Source organism: Penaeus japonicus, unplaced genomic scaffold, assembly GCF_977035675.1.
Source record: "Penaeus japonicus unplaced genomic scaffold, GWHDUDI00000001_assembly GWHDUDI00000023, whole genome shotgun sequence".
Lineage (NCBI taxonomy): Eukaryota > Metazoa > Arthropoda > Malacostraca > Decapoda > Penaeidae > Penaeus > Penaeus japonicus.
Genome location: NW_028234425.1, coordinates 21,145,297 through 21,165,296, shown reverse-complemented (window position 1 = coordinate 21,165,296; position 20,000 = coordinate 21,145,297). Strand labels below are relative to the sequence as shown.

The 20,000-nt window shown below is 37.5% G+C and overlaps 1 protein-coding gene across 14 annotated transcripts in view; it reads left to right on the top strand.

Moving 5' to 3' along the window:
• fray (oxidative stress responsive kinase frayed) overlaps positions 1-20,000 on the top strand; it is a 79,864-nt gene that overhangs the window by 54,099 nt on the left and 5,765 nt on the right. For 7 of the 14 annotated variants that reach the window (XM_043008823.2, XM_043008821.2, XM_086550214.1 and 4 more), the window contains exons 3-14: positions 1,890-2,002; positions 2,351-2,487; positions 5,254-5,367; positions 7,446-7,611; positions 9,232-9,393; positions 10,755-10,943; positions 11,136-11,159; positions 14,150-14,257; positions 14,943-15,398; positions 16,080-16,345; positions 18,140-18,341; positions 19,458-20,000. The exon at positions 19,458-20,000 is cut by the window's right edge. In XM_043008823.2, coding sequence (XP_042864757.1) covers positions 1,890-2,002; positions 2,351-2,487; positions 5,254-5,367; positions 7,446-7,611; positions 9,232-9,393; positions 10,755-10,943; positions 11,136-11,159; positions 14,150-14,257; positions 14,943-15,398; positions 16,080-16,345; positions 18,140-18,341; positions 19,458-19,535 — 2,015 coding nt within the window. In that variant the 3' untranslated portion in view covers positions 19,536-20,000. The remainder of the gene's footprint in view (positions 1-1,889; positions 2,003-2,350; positions 2,488-5,253; positions 5,368-7,445; positions 7,612-9,231; positions 9,394-10,754; positions 10,944-11,135; positions 11,160-14,149; positions 14,258-14,942; positions 15,399-16,079; positions 16,346-18,139; positions 18,342-19,457) is intronic. The other 7 variants (XM_086550216.1, XM_043008819.2, XM_086550211.1 and 4 more) reach the window with 3 other exon arrangements.

The window sequence follows — 20,000 nt, the reverse complement described above, 5'->3', positions numbered from 1 at the left end:
TTATTATATGTTATTTATTTCTGCATTTTTTACTTCAGGATTCCCAAGTAATAAGTGATTAGTAACAAGGATTTTTTTTTTTTTTTTGATTAGCGAATGCATTTTGTAATTGTTGTTGGTATCCTTATATTTATATTTTTTTATTTAGTTTATTCTGATTTATTTTTATTTTATTACTATTTTTTCTGTGTTATTATCCCATTATTAATATCAAATCCGTTATCATTATCATTATCACTAACATTATCATAGGTGGTAATTATGACTTGTCATATACCTATTTTTTATTTATTTACTTTTTTTTTTTTTATTCCTCTTCACCATCTATTTCTTTCCTGTCCCTTTGTAATCATAGTATATGCAATTTGTATGTCTCCATTTATCATGACCATCCAAGGATGTCCACTGGGAAAGGAGGAGTAGGGTACTGTACCCCATTGTTATGATGAGCTGAGGGACTCTACTCCTTGTTTTTCTTCTGTTATCATTTTTCTTACATTTTGTTAATCACTTTCATTTCCTTCACGTGTTCTTGAACTGGAGAAGGGCCGTTTTGCTTGTTTCGTGATGTTTTCATACCTTAAGAAAAGAGAATATGAAGGCATGCAACAGTGGTTAGTGTAGAACAACCAGGATGAGACAATAATTTCCCTCACTTAAGTGTTCGATAATGTCATCTTGCCACATGAATCTGCCATTTAACTTTGCTGGTGACCTGGACATCAGCTTTGCTTGTTAGGCAATTGAATAGATGAAACCTCAAAATAGGAGTTATTTTTGCCTTTCTTTCTTTATTCAGGTTTGTAAAATAGGAACTGATTTGTGCAGGTATCATTTTATAGCCAAACTCTATTGGAGGAATTGCTAGAGTGAAAATTTGTGAAGACAAACACAATTGATAATAATGCTTCTCCATCATTTGGGAGTATTTTGTAAAAGTATCATACTCAATAACACACAGCTTTTTGGTCTCTGTCACAATTTCACAGGTCTATAGTCAGCTACGGACATTGTTTACAAATTCTTGATAAATGTATATTGGGCATCCCCAAGATAAAGGATATGTGCTACAGTTTTCTTTCTTTGATTGACTTGTCTTTGGAAAAAAAATTAAATACCATCTAAAAAGTGACATCCACAAGAGAATCATGAACATCTGGATTTAGTCCTTCTTTCAGGAAGAGCCTTAGTCCTTGGTGAATTTTTGTCTTGCCTCTTCTCCTCCTCCTCCTCCATTTCATCCTACTCTTGCACCTCCTCCTCCTCCTCCTCCGTATCCTTTTCCTCTTCCTGCTCCATTTCATCATCATCATCCTTCTGCTCCATTTCCACCTCCTACTCCTCTTCCTCCTCCTCCTCCTCCTCCTCCTCCTCCTCCTCCTTCTCCTCCTGCTCCATTCCCTCCTCCTCCTCCTTCTGCTCCATTTGCACCTCCTCCCCTCCCCTCTCCTCCCCTCCCCCCCTCCCATTTCTTTATTCTCCTGCTCCCCTTCCTCTTTCTTTCTTGGTGATCTTGAATATTTTGTTTCTCCTCTGGATGTCATATTTTTGCTGTGTACTAGATTTTCCCTCTTTTGAGTTGGAAAACCTATTAATATCTATTTTTTATTTCAGTAGAACTTGGGCATATAGTACAATTCAATAAGACTAATGCTTCCCATATCCCTAATTGATTGGTTGCAGACTGATGATCTCAAGTATTATTTATTATTGTTATTTGAAATCAGATTTCATTCTTGAAGGAATTGAGCTTTTAAGATTATCAGATTTCAGAAATCAGTTCCCTATTTATTGATAGGATAAGCTTTTGTTAACACACTTCATTTTAGCTAATCGTAGGATCAAATTTATATATTTGTTTTTGACTTTTTTTTGTCTGTTTCATGCAGGTGTTGGAGCCACAGCTGTTGTACACTCAGCGCTATGTATTCCACGCAACGAAAAATGTGCCATCAAGCGAATAAACTTAGAGAAATGGAATACGAGCATGGATGAGCTGCTGGTAGGGAGAGTCCTCTGTTTTAGGTCATCCAGGTCTACTTGTAAAGACTTACTTTATCTCCTGTGCACTGTATTCTCCTCTTCAGCATCTTTTTCTCCCTCATATTCTCTCTCTTCTTTTCTTTCTTCTCATGCTCCTCCTTTGAAATAATTTTGGATGAACCTCTTGATAGGACGGAAATTAATCAATTCTGTAATTACTTCACGGTGATTTTGTAGTGGTAGTTTTACAACTAAAAATATAATTATAGTACAGCTTTTCTACAATATGATAATCTAATGTAATCTGATATATGATTTTTAGAATACAATTGACTTCAACTACAAGTAAAAACTTTTACTTCCACAGAAAGAAATTCAGGCCATGTCCTTGTGTCACCATGAGAACGTGGTAACATACTACACATCCTTTGTTGTAAAAGAAGAACTATGGCTCGTCCTCAAACTATTAGGTGGAGGATCACTCCTGGATATAATTAAGCACAGGTAAATATGGAGAATAAATTCTTCAGTTTGTCAAGTAGGAAGTTGAAGTCTGATTAAGTAATTGTAGAAGTGTTCTACATCAAGAAATTTAATGACATTTGGTCATTAAGTCCTAGGAGTATAAGTATATTTATTTTTTGCCTATAAATAAGTTTGTCTTATTATAGTGCTATTTAATGTGTGGTATAATCATCATTAACAACAAATCTTACCACACAGTGTGGTGGTTGGTAAATAAAGCAATAATGGCACTGGTCTATAGACTCCTTAGTTGGACCTTAGATCTGTTTGGCATGTGTGACTGCAGGTGGATCAGATGTGATGAGATCTACAATTCACTGAATATGTGCTATAGTCACCGCAAATAAATAGGACGCATAAAGACTTAAGATTTTGTCCTAATAATTTTTGCTATCCCAGTATGACAATTCATTTTTTCAAGATTCTCATACAGTTTACAGCCCAGTGGCTATCTGTGAGAGAGCATCTACTCATCCAGCCTAGTCACTATTAAAATATCCTTGCAATGCTATGTTTTGTAATCTCCAACTTTTGCCAATATTTTTCTACACCAGTGGTTTTTAACCCCTTTTCTAGTTATTTCTTGCCTCCTTCCCCCCTCTTCAAATCTTCAACCAGTCAAATTTATATGATGAACCCACATACACACATATACACAATACTTAATAATACCACATTAATTGCAGTATCAAGATTACATGTTTCATAAGAAATTTAAACTTCTAAAGAAATAAATTTCTTAACTTGTTAAGAGATTTACAAATATTTAGAGAACGTGCCCCTAAATCCCCCAGGTAAGAATCCCTGGTCTACACCCTTCTGTGTGACCATAGCAGCATTGTAATAGGTAGATCCCAATCCTGTTCGAAAGAAGCTTATTACTCAAACATAAAATTACAAGTAACGGGTCAAAGGCCAATAACTTGGATTTACTTGCCTGCATGTCTACAAGGACAATCCAACATCGTCTACAGACATTGTGTGGGCTTTACTGCTGCTAAGGGGTTCTCCTTACCCCTTGAAAAATAAATGGTATAAAATTCTCCAGGAAATATGTATTGTGGGAGGAAGAGAGCTGGAAAAATTATATTTTCAATGACCCTGTAAGAAGATTAGACCTCTGCATGGCTCCAACCACACTGATTCTAAGTATATGGTGATCATGAACCATAGCTTACTTCATGGTGGTGGTGGGGGGGGGGGGGTATGGGGTCATTGTTTTAGGGTGGATTTTACTTCCTTTTCTGAATTACACCTAATCTTTTCCTTCTTTTAACATCATATTACACTGAGACAAAGATAAATGTGACAAGTTGGTGATGATGACTAAGTATAACATTTCTTAATAGCAACTTTGTATATCAAGTGTTTATCCCCACCAACCTCTCAGTTATCATTTTATTGTCATTGTTAAGTGCATCTTGACCTACTTACAAAAAAAAAAATCTTGAGTAATTTAATTCTGAGTATTTTGTATTTACAAATCTCTCTAAAATGGAGGTTATTACTGGTCATTGCCTTTAGTAGAATTGTGAATACAGTGATTGTTTTATTTTAAGGAAGGATCTGTCCTTTGAGGATTACTAAATGAAATTGATTGTATAAGGAATTACAAAGATAATATACTTGTCATAAGAGCTAAACATATATGCAAAAACACATCAAGAAAGTAATTTTCCTGTTTTACAACAACTACAAAAATTTCACATATATAACTATAATTTGTGCAAAGAATAACTTATAAATAAGATTGTTCTCAAGCTTAACCCAATCCCACCGGGCCCGGCGATAAGTGGAAACCCCCAGACGCCGGGCCTATGCAATATTGCATCGGGAATGTCACACTGGTGTGTCGCCCCGTCATCGGGTATTTAGCCATGTCACACGGGTGTGATGCACCGTCATCATAGGGTTAATATAGGAACACCCAGTCTGAATCAGGAAAAGTCTCACTGGAATGGAGTGTATATTCTGTTCCATTGGATTTTATTTCATTGTTTCCTTGGAATTTTTTTCCCCATCCATCCCTTAGCGTTCACTTTCTTCTTTATATATTTCTTTTCTCTTTCCTCCTTTTCCTTCAATATCATTTTGTTTTATTCCATCTTGTATCTCATTCTCAGTTTTTGTTGTCTTTGATTTTTTCCGCATTTTTCTTTTTCATCCTCATGCTTCTCCTCCTCCATCCACTTCTTTTTCTTCTGTCTTTTCTTTACCTCCCCCTTGCTACTCCTCTCCTTTTATCCTCTTCATCTCTTCCCTTTTCTGCTTCTACTTCTTTTTCTTATCCTCTTCTCCTTCGCCCCTCCTTCTCCCTTCCTTCTTTCGCTTTACCTCTACCTTCTTTTTATGTCAACTCTTCCTCATCTTAATGTTCATCAGTTTTATTTTTCATCTTCATTCTGCCTCCTCCTCCTATTCCCCCTTCCTCCTCCTCTTCCTTCTCTTCCTCCTCCTCCTCCTCCTCCTCCTCCTCCTCCTCCTCCTCCCCCTCCTCCCCCTCCTCCTATTCCCCCTTCCTCCTCTTCTTCCTCCTCCTCCGCCTCCTCCTCTTCCTCCTCTTTCTCCTCCTTTTCCCCTTCCTCCTCTTCCATCACATTTGTTTTTTTACAATCTTATTAATAATTTTAATTGGAAGTTTTGGTGAGTTACAGGTTCCTCTAGTTTGCAAGTCTTTCAGAGAGTCTATAGCTTAGGGGGACCACCTTGACTTACAAGAAATAAATGTTCCATTATTTGTTACAGAATGAAAACCTCTGACTGTAAACATGGGGTATTCGATGAGGTAGTGATCGCCACAGCATTACGAGAGGTGCTTAAAGGACTAGAATATTTCCATAATAATGGCCAAATACACAGGTATGTTCATGAATCTATTAAAAGAATAGAGTTCAGTAAATTGTTATTTGTTGCAGAATGAAAACAACTGACTCTAAACATGGAGTATTTGATGAATTTGTGATCGCCACAACGTTACGGGAAGTGCTTAAGGGCTTAGAGTATTTCCATAATAATGGCCAGATACACAGGTATGTGACCTTGGAGGGTAAATCACCATGAGCAGAATGTGGTTCAGTGCATCCAGAGTTAAAACCCTTTGGTAACCTCTGTGGAAGACATCTTAACCCTTTCATCGCCCTAAAATGGATGAGAAACCAGCATGTCAACGATGTTGGTCATATTTGTTTTGGTTTTCATCTTTGTGTAACTTTGTACACACATACATGCATGCATACATACATACATACATACATACATACATACATACATACATACATACATACATACATACACACACACACACACACACACACACACACACACACACACACACACACACACACACACACACACACACACACACACACACACACACACACACACACACACACACACATACACACATACACACATACACACACATATATACACATACACACACACACATACACATACACACACACACATACACATACACACACACACATACACATACACACACACACACACACACACACACACACACACACACACACACACACACACACACACACACACAAACAAAAAAACACACACACACACAACACACACACATACACACAACACAAACACAAACACATACACACAACACATACACATACACATACACATACACATACACATACACATACACACACACACACACACACACACACACACACACACACACACACCCACACACACACACACACACACACACACACACACACACACACACACACACACACACACACACACACACACACACACACACACACACACACACACACATACACATGTGTGTTTTTGAGGTAAGATACTAATGTAATGTAATTGTTTGATAATTACTCTAAACAAGTCACAGACTGATTAAGAGAGAGACATTTCACTAAAGCAGAAAAAAACAGAATTCTGAAGGGAGTTCCTACAGGGATTGTGATTATGATCTAATTGTTGTAAGCTCTAAAAATTGATAATATAATCTGATATAAAAAGCAAGATCCCTCAATTAGTATTTGATATATTTCTCTTTCCCTTTGTGCAGCATTTGTGGTTGAATAATGTGAAGTTTACTGCATGCTGTTTAGAATTGAGACTTGTATATCCACTGTCAAAACTTAACTGAAAGAAAGCAGTTTTACTGATGTGTTATACAAATTGGAGCTATTTATTTTGCTACATTCATTCTTTTTGGATTTTAACTCTTTCACTACTCAAACATAGAGAGAGAAATTCCTTTGTGTTTAATACTGCATGCAGAGATGGCATAATATTCATATCCCCTATTCTCTGTTTTGCATTACTGGCATTATTGTAAGATGGTGCTTGTTACGTTTCATTCATTTTTGTAAGTAGTCATTAATTTTTGTAAGTTTGCTTGCTTATTGCCTTCTGATGCAGACAGGTCTCATAACCATCATTGCTATCACATTTCAAGAAGAGAGAAAGAGAAAAATATATTCTTCATTATCCACTTTATTTTTTACTTTTATGATGGTCAGGATAAGTTTTGATTGCAAAGATTTTACATACAAAATGCCCTTTTTTCCACCCTAAGAAAAAATAGACAGCAAGATCTGTACTTTAATAATTTCCTTCTTTTCTTTTCTCTTTGTTTACACTTCATGATCCTCCTTTTTTTCTTTCTTTTTTCTTTTCTTAGCAAAAGATGTACATGAAGGTATAGCTATGAATTAGCTGGTTAGCTGATTTTTTAAAACTGCATATTGGAGAAGAGGGAGAGTCTGTCTTCCCTTTTCTTGAGATCAGTGAAAGGGTTAAAGATTTGTACTCCAGTTTACTGTAACACTTTACAGTTAGGAATGCAACCCTGTGTTATAAACATAGATTGGTTTTGGATAGCAGAAGTAAGTTTAGAATAGTGTATAGGTTTTTAAGTTACAACTTGGATATTTCAGAGACATAAAAGCAGGAAACATCTTGCTAGGTGAAGATGGTGTTGTCCAGATTGCCGACTTTGGTGTCAGTGCCTGGCTCTCAACAGGAGGGGATCTCTCTCGGCAAAAGTCCCGTCACACTTTTGTGGGAACTCCCTGCTGGATGGCACCCGAGGTCATGGAACAGGTATTTATCGAGTCCATTGGTTGTAAAGTACCATCCGACAATGTCCTTGAAATTATTGAGGCTGATTGGTAGGTGTGCTGTATGTTTATTTTTTCCCAGTGTGTATCATAACTTTTGTAATATATACATCTTTTAAATGGCTTTTATGTCTTTCAAAGAGATTTGATATTGTAATGGTAAGGTGTGAACTATGCTTTATCCTAAATAAGATTTAGATGATTGCAGTATTTTAACCCATTCACGCTGGGGCGGCTCTGGCTTTGTATGGTCGTAATGCCGGGTTTTTGAACGCATAAGCCTAACGCTTCAAGACTCTTGGGCGCACAAGCTGCGAGCCTCGGCTGAGACTGAGATCTCATACCATAAGTAGAAAATGATAGAAAATATTTATAAATCATAAAATTCCTAGACCATGCTGAACATCTTATCCCATTGCATACGAGTGTCATGACATACATGACATAGGAGCTTTGGCCTGACGACGGGCGTCATGCCGTACATGACGTTTGGGAATTTTGGATCACTGCTATTTTATTTTGCTATGAAAAATGAATGAGTGATGATTGCTAATGCAGTCATAATTACTATAATTACCGTAATATCGTGCTAGCTTAACATCCAAAACCTAGATGGCACCACTTTTTCCTAGCACCAGCAGGTGAGAGAGCCTTGAATGGCACCCATCCACGGTCTCTAGCAAGCACTGTCTCTATAGAGCGATGGCACACACTAAGTTGATGTACCCTTGCTCTAAAGTACCACCGATGAAGGATGTGCAAGCAGAACGAGAAGAGGAAGGTGACTCAATCCATACCCAGTGTCTAAAATGTGCTCCTGTGCCAATATGGATGCCTTTCACTGTGGCACTCACAGTCACAAGCACAGGTTATCTTTATTGTAGGTGGTTATATATTTCGTTCATGACAGCACAAAAATACGAAAAAATAAAGTTGCCTTTTGTCCTTCCATAAAATAGCAATACTTCTATCACATTGAGTATAAAGAAAATAATGAGCTAATATGGATAATATACTACAATTTTAGTCAACTGCAGCACTGATAGAGCCTGTCATATGGCACATATAAGTCTCTAAACTCAATAAAACACACAAAAAATAAAACACAAAAACCGCTCTAGTTTTACAGTGAATGGCTGAAAGAGATTGGGATGCTTCAAATTATATTGCTTCAAGCAGTCTCTCTCTAAAATAAAACCTATCTTGGAAGCTGGCCAAGCTAATTCATCTCCGTCTGCAATGGGTTAAGATCTGGCCCGTCTCAGAAGGATTGATACAGTAGTTTCTTGATTTGAGAAGACTGGAAGCAAAAGAACTTTATGAAAAGTAGGAGTGCTCACTGCTCAAAATGCAACTAACATAACCTTATAAGTTTAAGTTTTCTCTCCACAATGGCTTGTTTTTATTATGTCAATCAGCTAAGGCTTTACAATAGAGATAAAGGGCCAGTTATTTCTCCCCACCCTCTGTTTTTCTTGTAATTATAGATATAGAATAGGTTATTAGATACTGGGTTTTGTATCACATGCTGAAATACAGATATTGAAAAGGATGTCAAGTACCAGACTGCCATAGATATCAGACTTCTTTATTCCATTAACAGGTTTCTGGATATGACTTCAAGGCTGACATTTGGTCCTTCGGCATCACAGCAATAGAGATGGTGACAGGAACAGCACCATACCATAAATACCCGCCCATGAAGGTTCTTATGCTAACGCTGCAGAATGATCCACCCACGCTTGAAACGGGTGCTGAGGAGAAGGTTAGTGTCTTTTAAGGTTCTGGGAAGTCAGGGAGGAATTGGTTTTGTTTGAAAGTGTTGAAAGGTCAGTGTATTTAAGAAGGAAATCAGCAAAACAGAAAAAGAAAGAAAGAGAGAAATTAAGCATATGTATGGGTTTTTACCCAAGTTGTTTCCTGTAACTTCTTTTTGTTAAAAATTGCAAATATTTTGTCTAATTTTGCTGTTTCAGAGAATTCACTGTAAAGCTAAATCATGTCATACTATTTTCTTTCCTCTGGTATAGTATGTTTTATTTTCTTCAATCTTTCTTTATAGTTTAACTCTTACAGTTGAATCCTATATAGTTGCCCAGCAACATAATTGATGCTAAGAAGAATCTTTATCAAACCCTCCAAGATACTTATCTCCTTTTGATGCTTAGTTGTAATAACTCTATTCATTGCTTCTTCATCCCATCCAAAAATTTTCCTTTGAGTCTACATGTCTTTTCCAGTGTCCATTTCATTGGATTTCATTGTATTGGGTAGATAATTTGTCAATGTTTTTTAATCTAAATATATGCAATCTACTCAGCCATATCTAAGCAGCTCTGTTGTAAAAATGGCAGATATTTGTGACATATTGTCTACCTTTCTTTAATCCGGAATGCATGTTTGATCATGTTTCTCTAGGAGTTCAACTCTTTCTTCTATTTTTTCCCCCCTATCAGTCTGCATACTACACTGATTAGTAATACTGAATTATGATTTAGAGGGCTTTACTTATCACTGCACTTGTACAGGGTGTGATCAGTTCAGTTCAGACAGATATGCGAAGACGTCGCTTCGCCCGGGCTATATGCTCAAGGCGGCCCGGCCTCTGCCAGCTATGAGTGCTGACTCATTATGTTAGCCATAATCCATTGTTTTGTTTGCTGTGATTTTCTCAGTGAATGTGGTGTATGAATGATAATGGTGGATTGAGTTGTTCTGTACATTCTTTAAGATTCCAATTAGAAATACCATCCAGTGATTTCATGTAAGTTTTACTGAGTCATGGTAAACAGAGTTTCTTTCTTTTTGAAAATCAATGCCTTGAATAAAAAAAAACATTGGAATTTTTCATTTGGGACCTAAGAACTTTTTTTTTGTCTAGTTGAAACAATTTAATCTTTAGTTTTAGTTGTACTATTGATGAAATTTAATGATATATGGTAGTGGCACATTAGTTAATTATATCTTTCTCAAAATCTTTCTTGTACTCTCTCATGACTCTTGTCAAGTATACTTGTATATCCCAATTAAGTAGTTTGTGACATAAGTCTTCTGATTAACATAGCTTAGAGTGTGAGAGAATATTGCTCAGTACATACAGTCATATCTTTACCTCTTCTACAATAGGATCAGTATAAGGGATATGGCAAGACAATCCGAAGGATGATCACGGAGTGCCTACAGAAGGACCCAACCAAGCGTCCAACGGCCCAAGAGCTCATCAAACATCCCTTCTTTAAAAAGGCCAAAGACAAGAAGTTCCTTCAGCAGGTGCTGCTGCAGGGAGGGCCGTCCATAGAGGAGAGAGTGGCCAAGGTAAGACCTCCCATCCAGGGCTCGGTCACGAGTCCGGACTGGGTAGGTATGAGAGGCATTCCCTCCCTCCCCCCTTCCCCTCTTCTCCCTCCCATCCCCCCCCTACTAATTTTATGGTCGAGAGTTGGATAAGCAGTGATATATTCCTTTGATTTTTTGCATGTCATTTTTATATTTTTTTTCTGATTGCAGGAGGAACCCAATTTAAGACGGAGGGTGAGTTTAGACCCAGTGCAATGATTTAAATGTAATCATTCACGACTTCCCTTTGATGAGTTCTGTCTTTGAGCAGGTGGAACTGTAATGGAAGTAGGATATAACTTTTTATTTTTTATTTTTTTCTATCACTATGTTGATGCAGAACTCACTAGTAGTTATTTTTTCACTCTCCATAATTTGATTTTTCAAATTTGGGAATCACTGATTTTCTGCCAAAAACATTTTGTTATTTCTTCCTTTTTTTCCTTTTCACTGAAGAAATTTATAATACTTATCAAAACTACTATATTTTGTAGTTTTGATAATGCAGATACTTAGATTTTTTTATCAGATTTAGAATTTATGAAAAATCTAGAACAGTCAAAAGAAAAATAATATTGTGAAATCTGTTTTCATTGAGGTTTCAGAAAGTAAATCTTGAACAAACTGGAAAAGAAGAGCAATTGCCTTTCGAGAGATTATTCCAATAAACATGCTAGAATTTGGGTAGATGGAAAAGGGGCTTCTTTTTTGGGAACTTTAATTTCTTTAAAGTAATTATTATTATTTATTATTGTTATCATTATTATTTTATTATACACACTTTGCAACCTCAGTACACCCCTAACCTTTCTTCCTTTAGGGAACCAGCACGTTTTCCCTTGAGTTTCGCGCTTCTACAGTCTTATGTTGCTCTCTTCAGCCTCCCTCTCCCTTTCTCCATTACCTCTGCCTCTCGTCTCCTTTTCACTTGGCTCCTCAGATCACTATCATTAATTTCTAAGGAAATTTCTGGAATAAGAAATGTAGTTTTTTCTCTTTCTTTTTCTTTATTTCTGGGGTGATTGGCTTTTCCTTTCAGTCTTATTTTGGGAAAAAATATTTTTGTTGTTATTTCTTCAATCTTTTCTGTATTTTTGGGAAGTCTCTAGGTTCCTCTTATCAACTATATAACAAAGAAACAAAATTGTTTGAGAAGGAAAGCCATCTGTGAAATGGAACTTCATGTATTTGCTTTCAGTTAAAAGGGCAATACTGGCTGTTAAGAACATTTGTATAGAAATCAGAAGCCTCATCATGCAGACATTAGTGATTGTGACTTATTTTGGCCAGTGAGACATATAAGCAGAGACATAGATAGTTCAAAATGACTTTTTTCTGCAAATTCAAATTTTAAAAGATTCATATGTTATCATTACATTACTTTCATTGTTATTTTTTTTATGTAAATACTCATTGATTGAGATGATACTATCATATGACAATGTATAGTCAAAATAAAGAAAAACATGCCTATTGGTTGTCTTGAGATGTAGTCTTTCGTAATAATTATTCTAAAAAATACAGATGTAAGATATAAAGAGTCTCCATTGTGATACATTCTGTGTGAATGGACATGCCAATCTTTAAACTTGTTAAGTAATTACTGGGAAAGTGTCTAGCCAATTAATTAATGGAGACGGTGTCTGTATGTCGAGGACTTAAGTCTAGCTCAGTCAGTAATTGTTGTCAGTCACTTATTTTTTGTTGTTTCATTCCATAGGTGGTTGCTTAGAGTTACTGTATGACGAGAATAGGGACATAGCATTCATTTGTTTTGTAGGCTACATATGCTCATTCACAAACAATTAAACATATTTAACTTGTACCACACACTCAAGCACACATATTTACAAGCACCACTTTCACACAGATCAATCACACATGCAACACACATTGACACAACACCCACTCTCATGCAGCACACACACATACACACAAAATCACAATATTTTGAAATGTTTTAATGATTTATGAACTAGCTTGTAATGATTTATAATTATTATTAGTTCCTTAAATTGTTACTCTTATGAGATGATGCCATGTTGGAAGGAGTTTTGATGAAATGCACTGCATTGCATGAAGAGTTACTTGCTGAATCTGAAAAAGTGACAGCAGACAAAGCAGTTGGTTGGAACATAGTTATACTATTAAGATACATCCTCAGAATAATTTCATATTCTTATGAAATCATATTCTGGTTCATACATTGGAATTTTGAAATGTTGCTTTATTGCACAGTGTTGAATACTACACAGAACTCAAATTTTGTATTTGGAATGTAGATATTTAAAGACCATTTATTTTTTCATGTCTAAAGGTGTCGGAGTAAGGATATTCACTCACATTACCCCTTTTTTTATGTCAGCCCTTTTGAACATGCAAAGACTAAATTTAGAGTAACATTACTATCTACTCTGTTAATCGTATAATTGTCATATGATACATATAGAATGCATAAAGTTAATTCCTTTGAAAATGTTTATATTTGTGTCTTTCTGAATAGATTTCATGGATTTTCTATATTTCTCTGTCCCGTTGGATGTTGAAGAGGGTGTGAGCTTTTTATTTTTAGTAAACTTGTCTTGTGCATGATTGGAATCGTACTGTGGTTTTGGTATGTTTTTTTTTTTTTTTTTTTTTTTTTTTTTTGTGAACAGATTGTACCACATCTGTGTCATGAAGGGTATTAGTTATTTTTTCTTTCTGGGATTTGTAGCTGATATGGGGTTAAGGTGCAAGCTTGTGATAAGAAAAATAGAAAGCAATCTGGTTATCAATATTGATTCTCTGTTTACTGTGTAGTATTTAATACAAATTTTATAAATGTGGTTAAGTATATAAGTACCATGTTGCTTCTCTTTGTCCACTTAATTTTTTCATCCCTGGTTGCATTACTTTGTGTGACATAAATTTTGCATCTTATAAATCTCCTTTATCTCTTTTTTTCTCTCATTTTCTGCCATTTTAAATAATGTGAATATGATTTTTTCTATTGTGGTATTCGTATATTTGCATTAATTGTTGCCTTCCTTCTTGATGATATCTTGCTCTCTCTCTTTCACTTCTAAATAACCCTTTACACTCTTAGCTCAATTTGAATAAAGTGATGCACATGCTGAGGGATGTAAGAATAAGTGACACTCCTCTGAGAGACCTCAAAAAACCCAAACCATGTTCTCACATAGCAAATCCGTGGGCGACAACCAGGAACGTCAGGCCGCCTCCATCGCACCCAGAGTGGGGACTGGGTTTGGTCCAGCGACGAGGAGGAAGGGGAGAAGGACGGCGACGAGGTGAGTGCCAGGGCTAGTAGTGTGGGGTTGGAAGGTCATGGGGAGGAAATGGGAGAGGTTTTGCATGTGTGTGTGTTGAGTGAGTGAATGAATGAGTGTGTGTGTGTGTGTGTGTGTGTGTGTGTGTGTGTGTGTGTGTGTGAGTGAGTGAGTGAGTGAGTGAGTGAGTGAGTGAGTGAGTGAGTGAGTGAGTGAGTGAGTGAGTGAGTGAGTGAGTGAGTGTGTGAGTGAGTGTGTGTGTGTGTGTGTGTGTGTGTGTGTGTGTGTGCACGTGCACTATATGCACATGCTGAATACATTTTAGAGTGTACGTGAGAGTGTACATGTTATTGTAGTATTACATTCAGTTGTTTTTTGCCCTTTCTCTTTTTTTTTATTTATATTTGTTAACCCATTAACGACGGGGCTATTTTGGCTCCAAATAGTCGATACACCGGGATATTTCGCCTGCACTGGCCACACCCAAGTGCTATACACCCGATCACCCGGCGCTCTGGCCAGGAGGATAGCCACAACAAAATATCTCGTCCCCGCTGGCTGACACTGCCACTACTTGACGTGATATCTTGTCACCCGTCGTTAACGGGTTGATAAGGGTTTAACTCTTGTTGCATAACAAGGATTTGGATTTTGTAAGTTCAAAATGTAAGAATAGAAAAAGTAGTAAAAGAAGAAACCTTTCCAGCCAGATAAGGTGTCTGTGAGCAGTGCAGAGAGTGGTGGAGAAAAACAGACACAGCAGCAGACTTCAGCCCAGCCAGAGCAGACTCCAACACAGTCACAGCCAGCAGCTCAGGAGACTTCTCAGGCTCAGCCAAGTCCAGCAACAAATACTCCTCATCCAGAACAACCCCAAGTTCCTCAGCAGCAACAGCAGCAGCAGCAGCCACAGCAACCACAGCAGCCTGTGTCTCCACAGCCTCCTCCTTCACAAGCATCTCAGATGCAGTACGCACCCCAAGTTGTCCCGCAGTTCCAGCCGGGCATGGATGGAACTACTGCTCCTGTTGCCTACAACGCCTCATTCCAGCCACAACAGCCACTGCCGCCAATACAGCCGCAGATGCCACAACAACAAATACCTCCTTTATACCCCATGGAACATGTTCCTGCAGCACCCGTGGGATTGATGCCTCAGCAGGTAGGTTTTCCAAGAAAAACTTCTGAATTTCACTACTGTTTTAGATCATAGTTGAGGTTAAGACATACAGTAGAGAATGTAAATGCTTTTTCCTTTTTTATTTTTTTTTAAATACAATGGCAGAAGTAAAATTTAAGTATGTATGTCCTGTATATACATTATACATACTACGTACTAACTTTGTTTTTAGATATTGCTATTAGAGAAAAGCTTGCTTATTCTTAAAATATGTAGTAAGAATAAATGAGAAACTGCCAATCATCATGAGAGTAGCATAGGATTATTCCATATGATTTTTATTTATCATTTCCATTTTGTTAAGTAGGACTCAACATTTAAACTTGAGATTCATTGAGTTTTCTGCATCAGTCTCCAAGACCTTGTTATTTTTTTCAAATAGTGGCTGCATTGATTGGCTTTCAATTTCTTCTTTTGTAGAGGTATTACAGGCTGCCCAGTTTATAATTCTACTTTTGTTGAGAACTTGTATAAAATCTAAGCTGTGGTTAAAAAAAGAAAGAAAGAAGAAAATCAGTTTATGATATGGGATGACCGTACATACCTGATTGGAGGGTTATTGATGCTGCTGTATTTTACATGTAAACTTTTTTTGTTTTAGTGAATTTATTTTAATGAGATTGCAAGTGCAAAATGACAATTTTCTTGCCATTATCTCTTCAGGTACAGAACATGATGCCAGTGTCAGGAATGGGAGCCCAGCCCATGATGACTTCTCCTATGCCTGTGCCTGTCTCCATGCCTGCGGTTGCAGCCATTCCTCAGGTGGTTAACCAGGGTGTGCCCCAGGTAGTGCCACAAGTAGTGCCCATGGCAGGAATACCCGCAGTTATGCCTGCCGTGGTTGGGGGAGTGGCTGATGGTGTGGGTGGCTTCATAGCTCCCGTCCAGCAGGAAAGCGAACCTATCAACTTGGTGCTGAGGGTCAGGTGAGCATGACAGTCTGATGCATTCCTCTCCTTCGTCCTCTCTGGCATTTCTTTGCAGGGATACTTGAGGCTTGGGAGGTTTCAATCTTCTGCTTGTGAATGTTTTTAGATAGTAGTAATGGGAGAAAAGTTTTGTTTGTTTGTATGTCATGCCCAGCATGTGGTGTTGGTAAGATTTAAGAAGATATAGGGGAGTATACATAGTATAGTATAGTATAGTATGTTGATTTTTATATATTTGCAAATTTCATGATCCCTTCGAGAAGCAGAAGAAAGCTTGCATGAGAATCAAAACTATGTGGACTTCAAGCAAAACATTTTTTACTCAGTGTTTTTAACCCATTCACGCCGGGGCCATTCCGGCTTTGCACGGTCGCTATACCGAGGTTTTCGAACGCATCATCCGAACGCTTCGAGATTCTTGGACGCACGGGCCGCGAGCCTGGGCTGCCCGCTCGCTCACCCCGAGCGCCGGCCTTGGCCAGGTATCTCGGCGGCGGCGTCTGACGCGAAAACCACGAAATGTGTCAGCACGTCATCCGGCGTGAGTGGGTTAATATCAGAAGCTGCTCCTAAAATGACAGTTTGGATTAAACATATGAAAAAAAAAAACAAGTTGTTCTGTAAATAAACAGAAGTCATTCCTTGTATAAGTTCTACTTTTATTGACATCTAAATTTTATGAATGAAGCAATCATTTGGTAAAAGCAAAGAAGACATTTCCACTAAGTTTAGAAGATTGGGTAGCCATATACAGACAGCTTGTCAGGCATGTTAAGCCAATGATCACCTCTCACATTTTCCTGTTTTCTCAGTACCTGTTTTTCAGAACATCATTTTCCTCCATTACTTCTTATCTGTTCAAAAAGTACATAATGATTTGTTTTGTGATATGATCTTGGGGTATGCTATTCAGTACACAATATTCAACCACATTTCAGTGTGTTGCTCTTCCAACTTCGTTTCCTGCTCATTCCCGCTTCACCCAATTTTTTGTATAAATTGATAGGTCATATTTTTTCTTACAATTTCTGAAACAATTATTTTTTATCTTTTGTACATGAAATGAACCCAAGTGCTTATAAAAACAAGCCAACAATATCTCTCCCTGACCATGCGGTCAGTATGAAGTTCTAATTCACATGTAACATCATCCCCAACAACAAACTGCAGGCACTCCCCATGTCCACCTGGTTAAAACTGATATGTCTTCTAGGGCACTACTGAGTGTAAAGTAGGATTATTAGAATGTTAACACTAAAGTATTTCCTACCATCACATATCAGTGAAGTATATAACTTGTGATTTTTGTCAAGTAATTCCCAGATTCTCTAGAATATATTGTCATTCAGTTTTCATCAGGAAAATCAGTGAAGATATGACCAGGTATTAGGTATGACACGTAAAATATTTATTTAAGAAACTTCCTGACTAATTGCAAAATTTGTAAAAAGAAAGGAAAATTTTAATGCCTCGCAACACACCTGTGCATCTCAGTCTAAAGGGCTATGAACAGTTTGGGCCATACATGCACATCACTGGCATGAAGTGGGTTGGTTATATCACTGAAATTACTGTGTGGGCCTTATGAAAGGGAAGGGATTTTGCAGTGATTGAACATAAGGGAGAAATGTAATTAATTCATTTGTTAGACAGATTTACTCTAAGTGAAAGAGAGAGCGAGAGGTATAGTTCCATTCTTATCACTTCTCTACTTCCTGTTTCCCTCCCACCAGTTTGCTTGCATTGGCTAGAGCCAGGGTGCTGCTTTTAACAAGTTTCTTTTCATTGCAGGAACCAGAAGAGAGAACTGAATGACATCCGGTTCGAGTTCACAGTCGGCCGAGACACTTCGGAAGGGGTTGCCTCAGAACTGGTGGCAGCCGGGCTAGTCGATGGCCGGGACTTGGTCGTCATTGCTGCAAATCTAGACAAAATTACTCAACATCCAGAAATGGGTCAAAACCTCACCTTTAGATTGGTAAGGTCCTCGAAGGTGCTATTCCAGTGCTGATGTTGGCACTTTGTTCGTTCGTTTTGACAGAGGTCATTCCTCTCTTCTTATATTTTTTTTTTTTTTTTTTCTTATCGCTTCTCTTTATCTAACCATTGAATATTCTTTATTGAGAGAAAGAGGAAGGGTTAATTAAATCTTTTGAAAAATCAAGGGGTTTTGGTAGTTTTAGCCCAAAAGTAGAAGTCTCTTGAGTTGTCGTTCCCAAAGTGATTCACAAAATTTATTCTGGCTTATACAATGTGAATAATGCTTTTAGTTGTTTTATGCATTAGTATGTCAAGGTGCAGGAAGAGTTTAGGTCAACAGGGTCTGAAATAGAGTCAAGTAATTAGAATTATAATGATAACACCGATAATAGATACATATTTAGATAAGTACATTATTCTTATATAAAGCATTAATTAATATGAACACTTTAAGTTTGCTATTAACAAATAAAGTTAGGGTAGTATTTAAGGTCTTAAAGAAAGCTTTAACCCATTAGCAGCGGATGGCATGATTTGCTGCAGAGGCAGAGTTGGTCATAGACGTGGATGGCACCATGCCAGACATGTAAAACAGCCATCCTACTGCACAGACCTTTTTTTAATACCACAACCAATGGGTTAATAACTCTATAGCATTGTTAGTTATGTCCTGATTTCAGAAATTACTTTGGAAAGTAAAAAGATGGGCATAGTTTTACACACTATACTGAAGAAAATATTTTTCAAAGGGATGGGATAGAAGGGAGGTATTTTAAGCATAAAGTTTTCATTTATGTACTCCATTCAGTTTTCATGTAAACCTGTGATTGATAATTTTAGAAATGAATGCTACAAGTGGTTTTTTTTTTCCCTCATTGGTTTTTCTTTCTCCTCATTTTAACTTTTTATGCATTTGTGTTCTCCTCATTATACCAATCTACCACTATCCTTTACCCTCCTACCTACCTTGCATCCCTAGTTTGAACGTAGTGAGAGAGCTTTTTGACTTGGGCAGGAGTCTTGATGGATATACTAATACTTGAATTATCAAGGTTGTTGAAGTCTTGGCAGACCTCCCCTTGCGTAGGTAGATTATTAATGCTTGCATCTGTTTCCTTTTGCCTTCCAGAGTTCAGAATGTGAAGCCAATGAAGTCCCTGATGACAAGGCATTAATAGGCTTTGCTCAGTTAACGATCTCTGACTGATCCAAGAAAGGGGGCTCCCTTCGCAAGCGGAAGCCACGAACCTCGGCAAGCCTTCGCCAGCCGGCCCGGCCTGTGGTTACCCCCAGGAGGCCAAGCACCAACAGTGATGAGATTTGTTATCAAAAGTGGATCTTTAGGATTTTCCGTGCTTTTTTTTCCGTCTGGGGCTAGACTTGGCCTGTGCGCCTAACACGCATAGTATTCCTTGGTTTTAACTTTTACTTTTCTTATCATGTATACAGTATTCTGTGATTTTATTAGAGGATGTTTTCCTTTTCAATTTCCATCATACACACTGAGATTAGTGTCATTCTTTGTCTTACAGTGCAATGCATTTTATTCAAAGATTATCTTAGCATGGTAAGCTGCGTGCAGAGCCCGTTTCTCTTGATTATCAAAATATTTGTGAATAAGGTTTGGCTTTGTTGAATTGACATTGTATTTATTAACTGGAAGGAAACATTA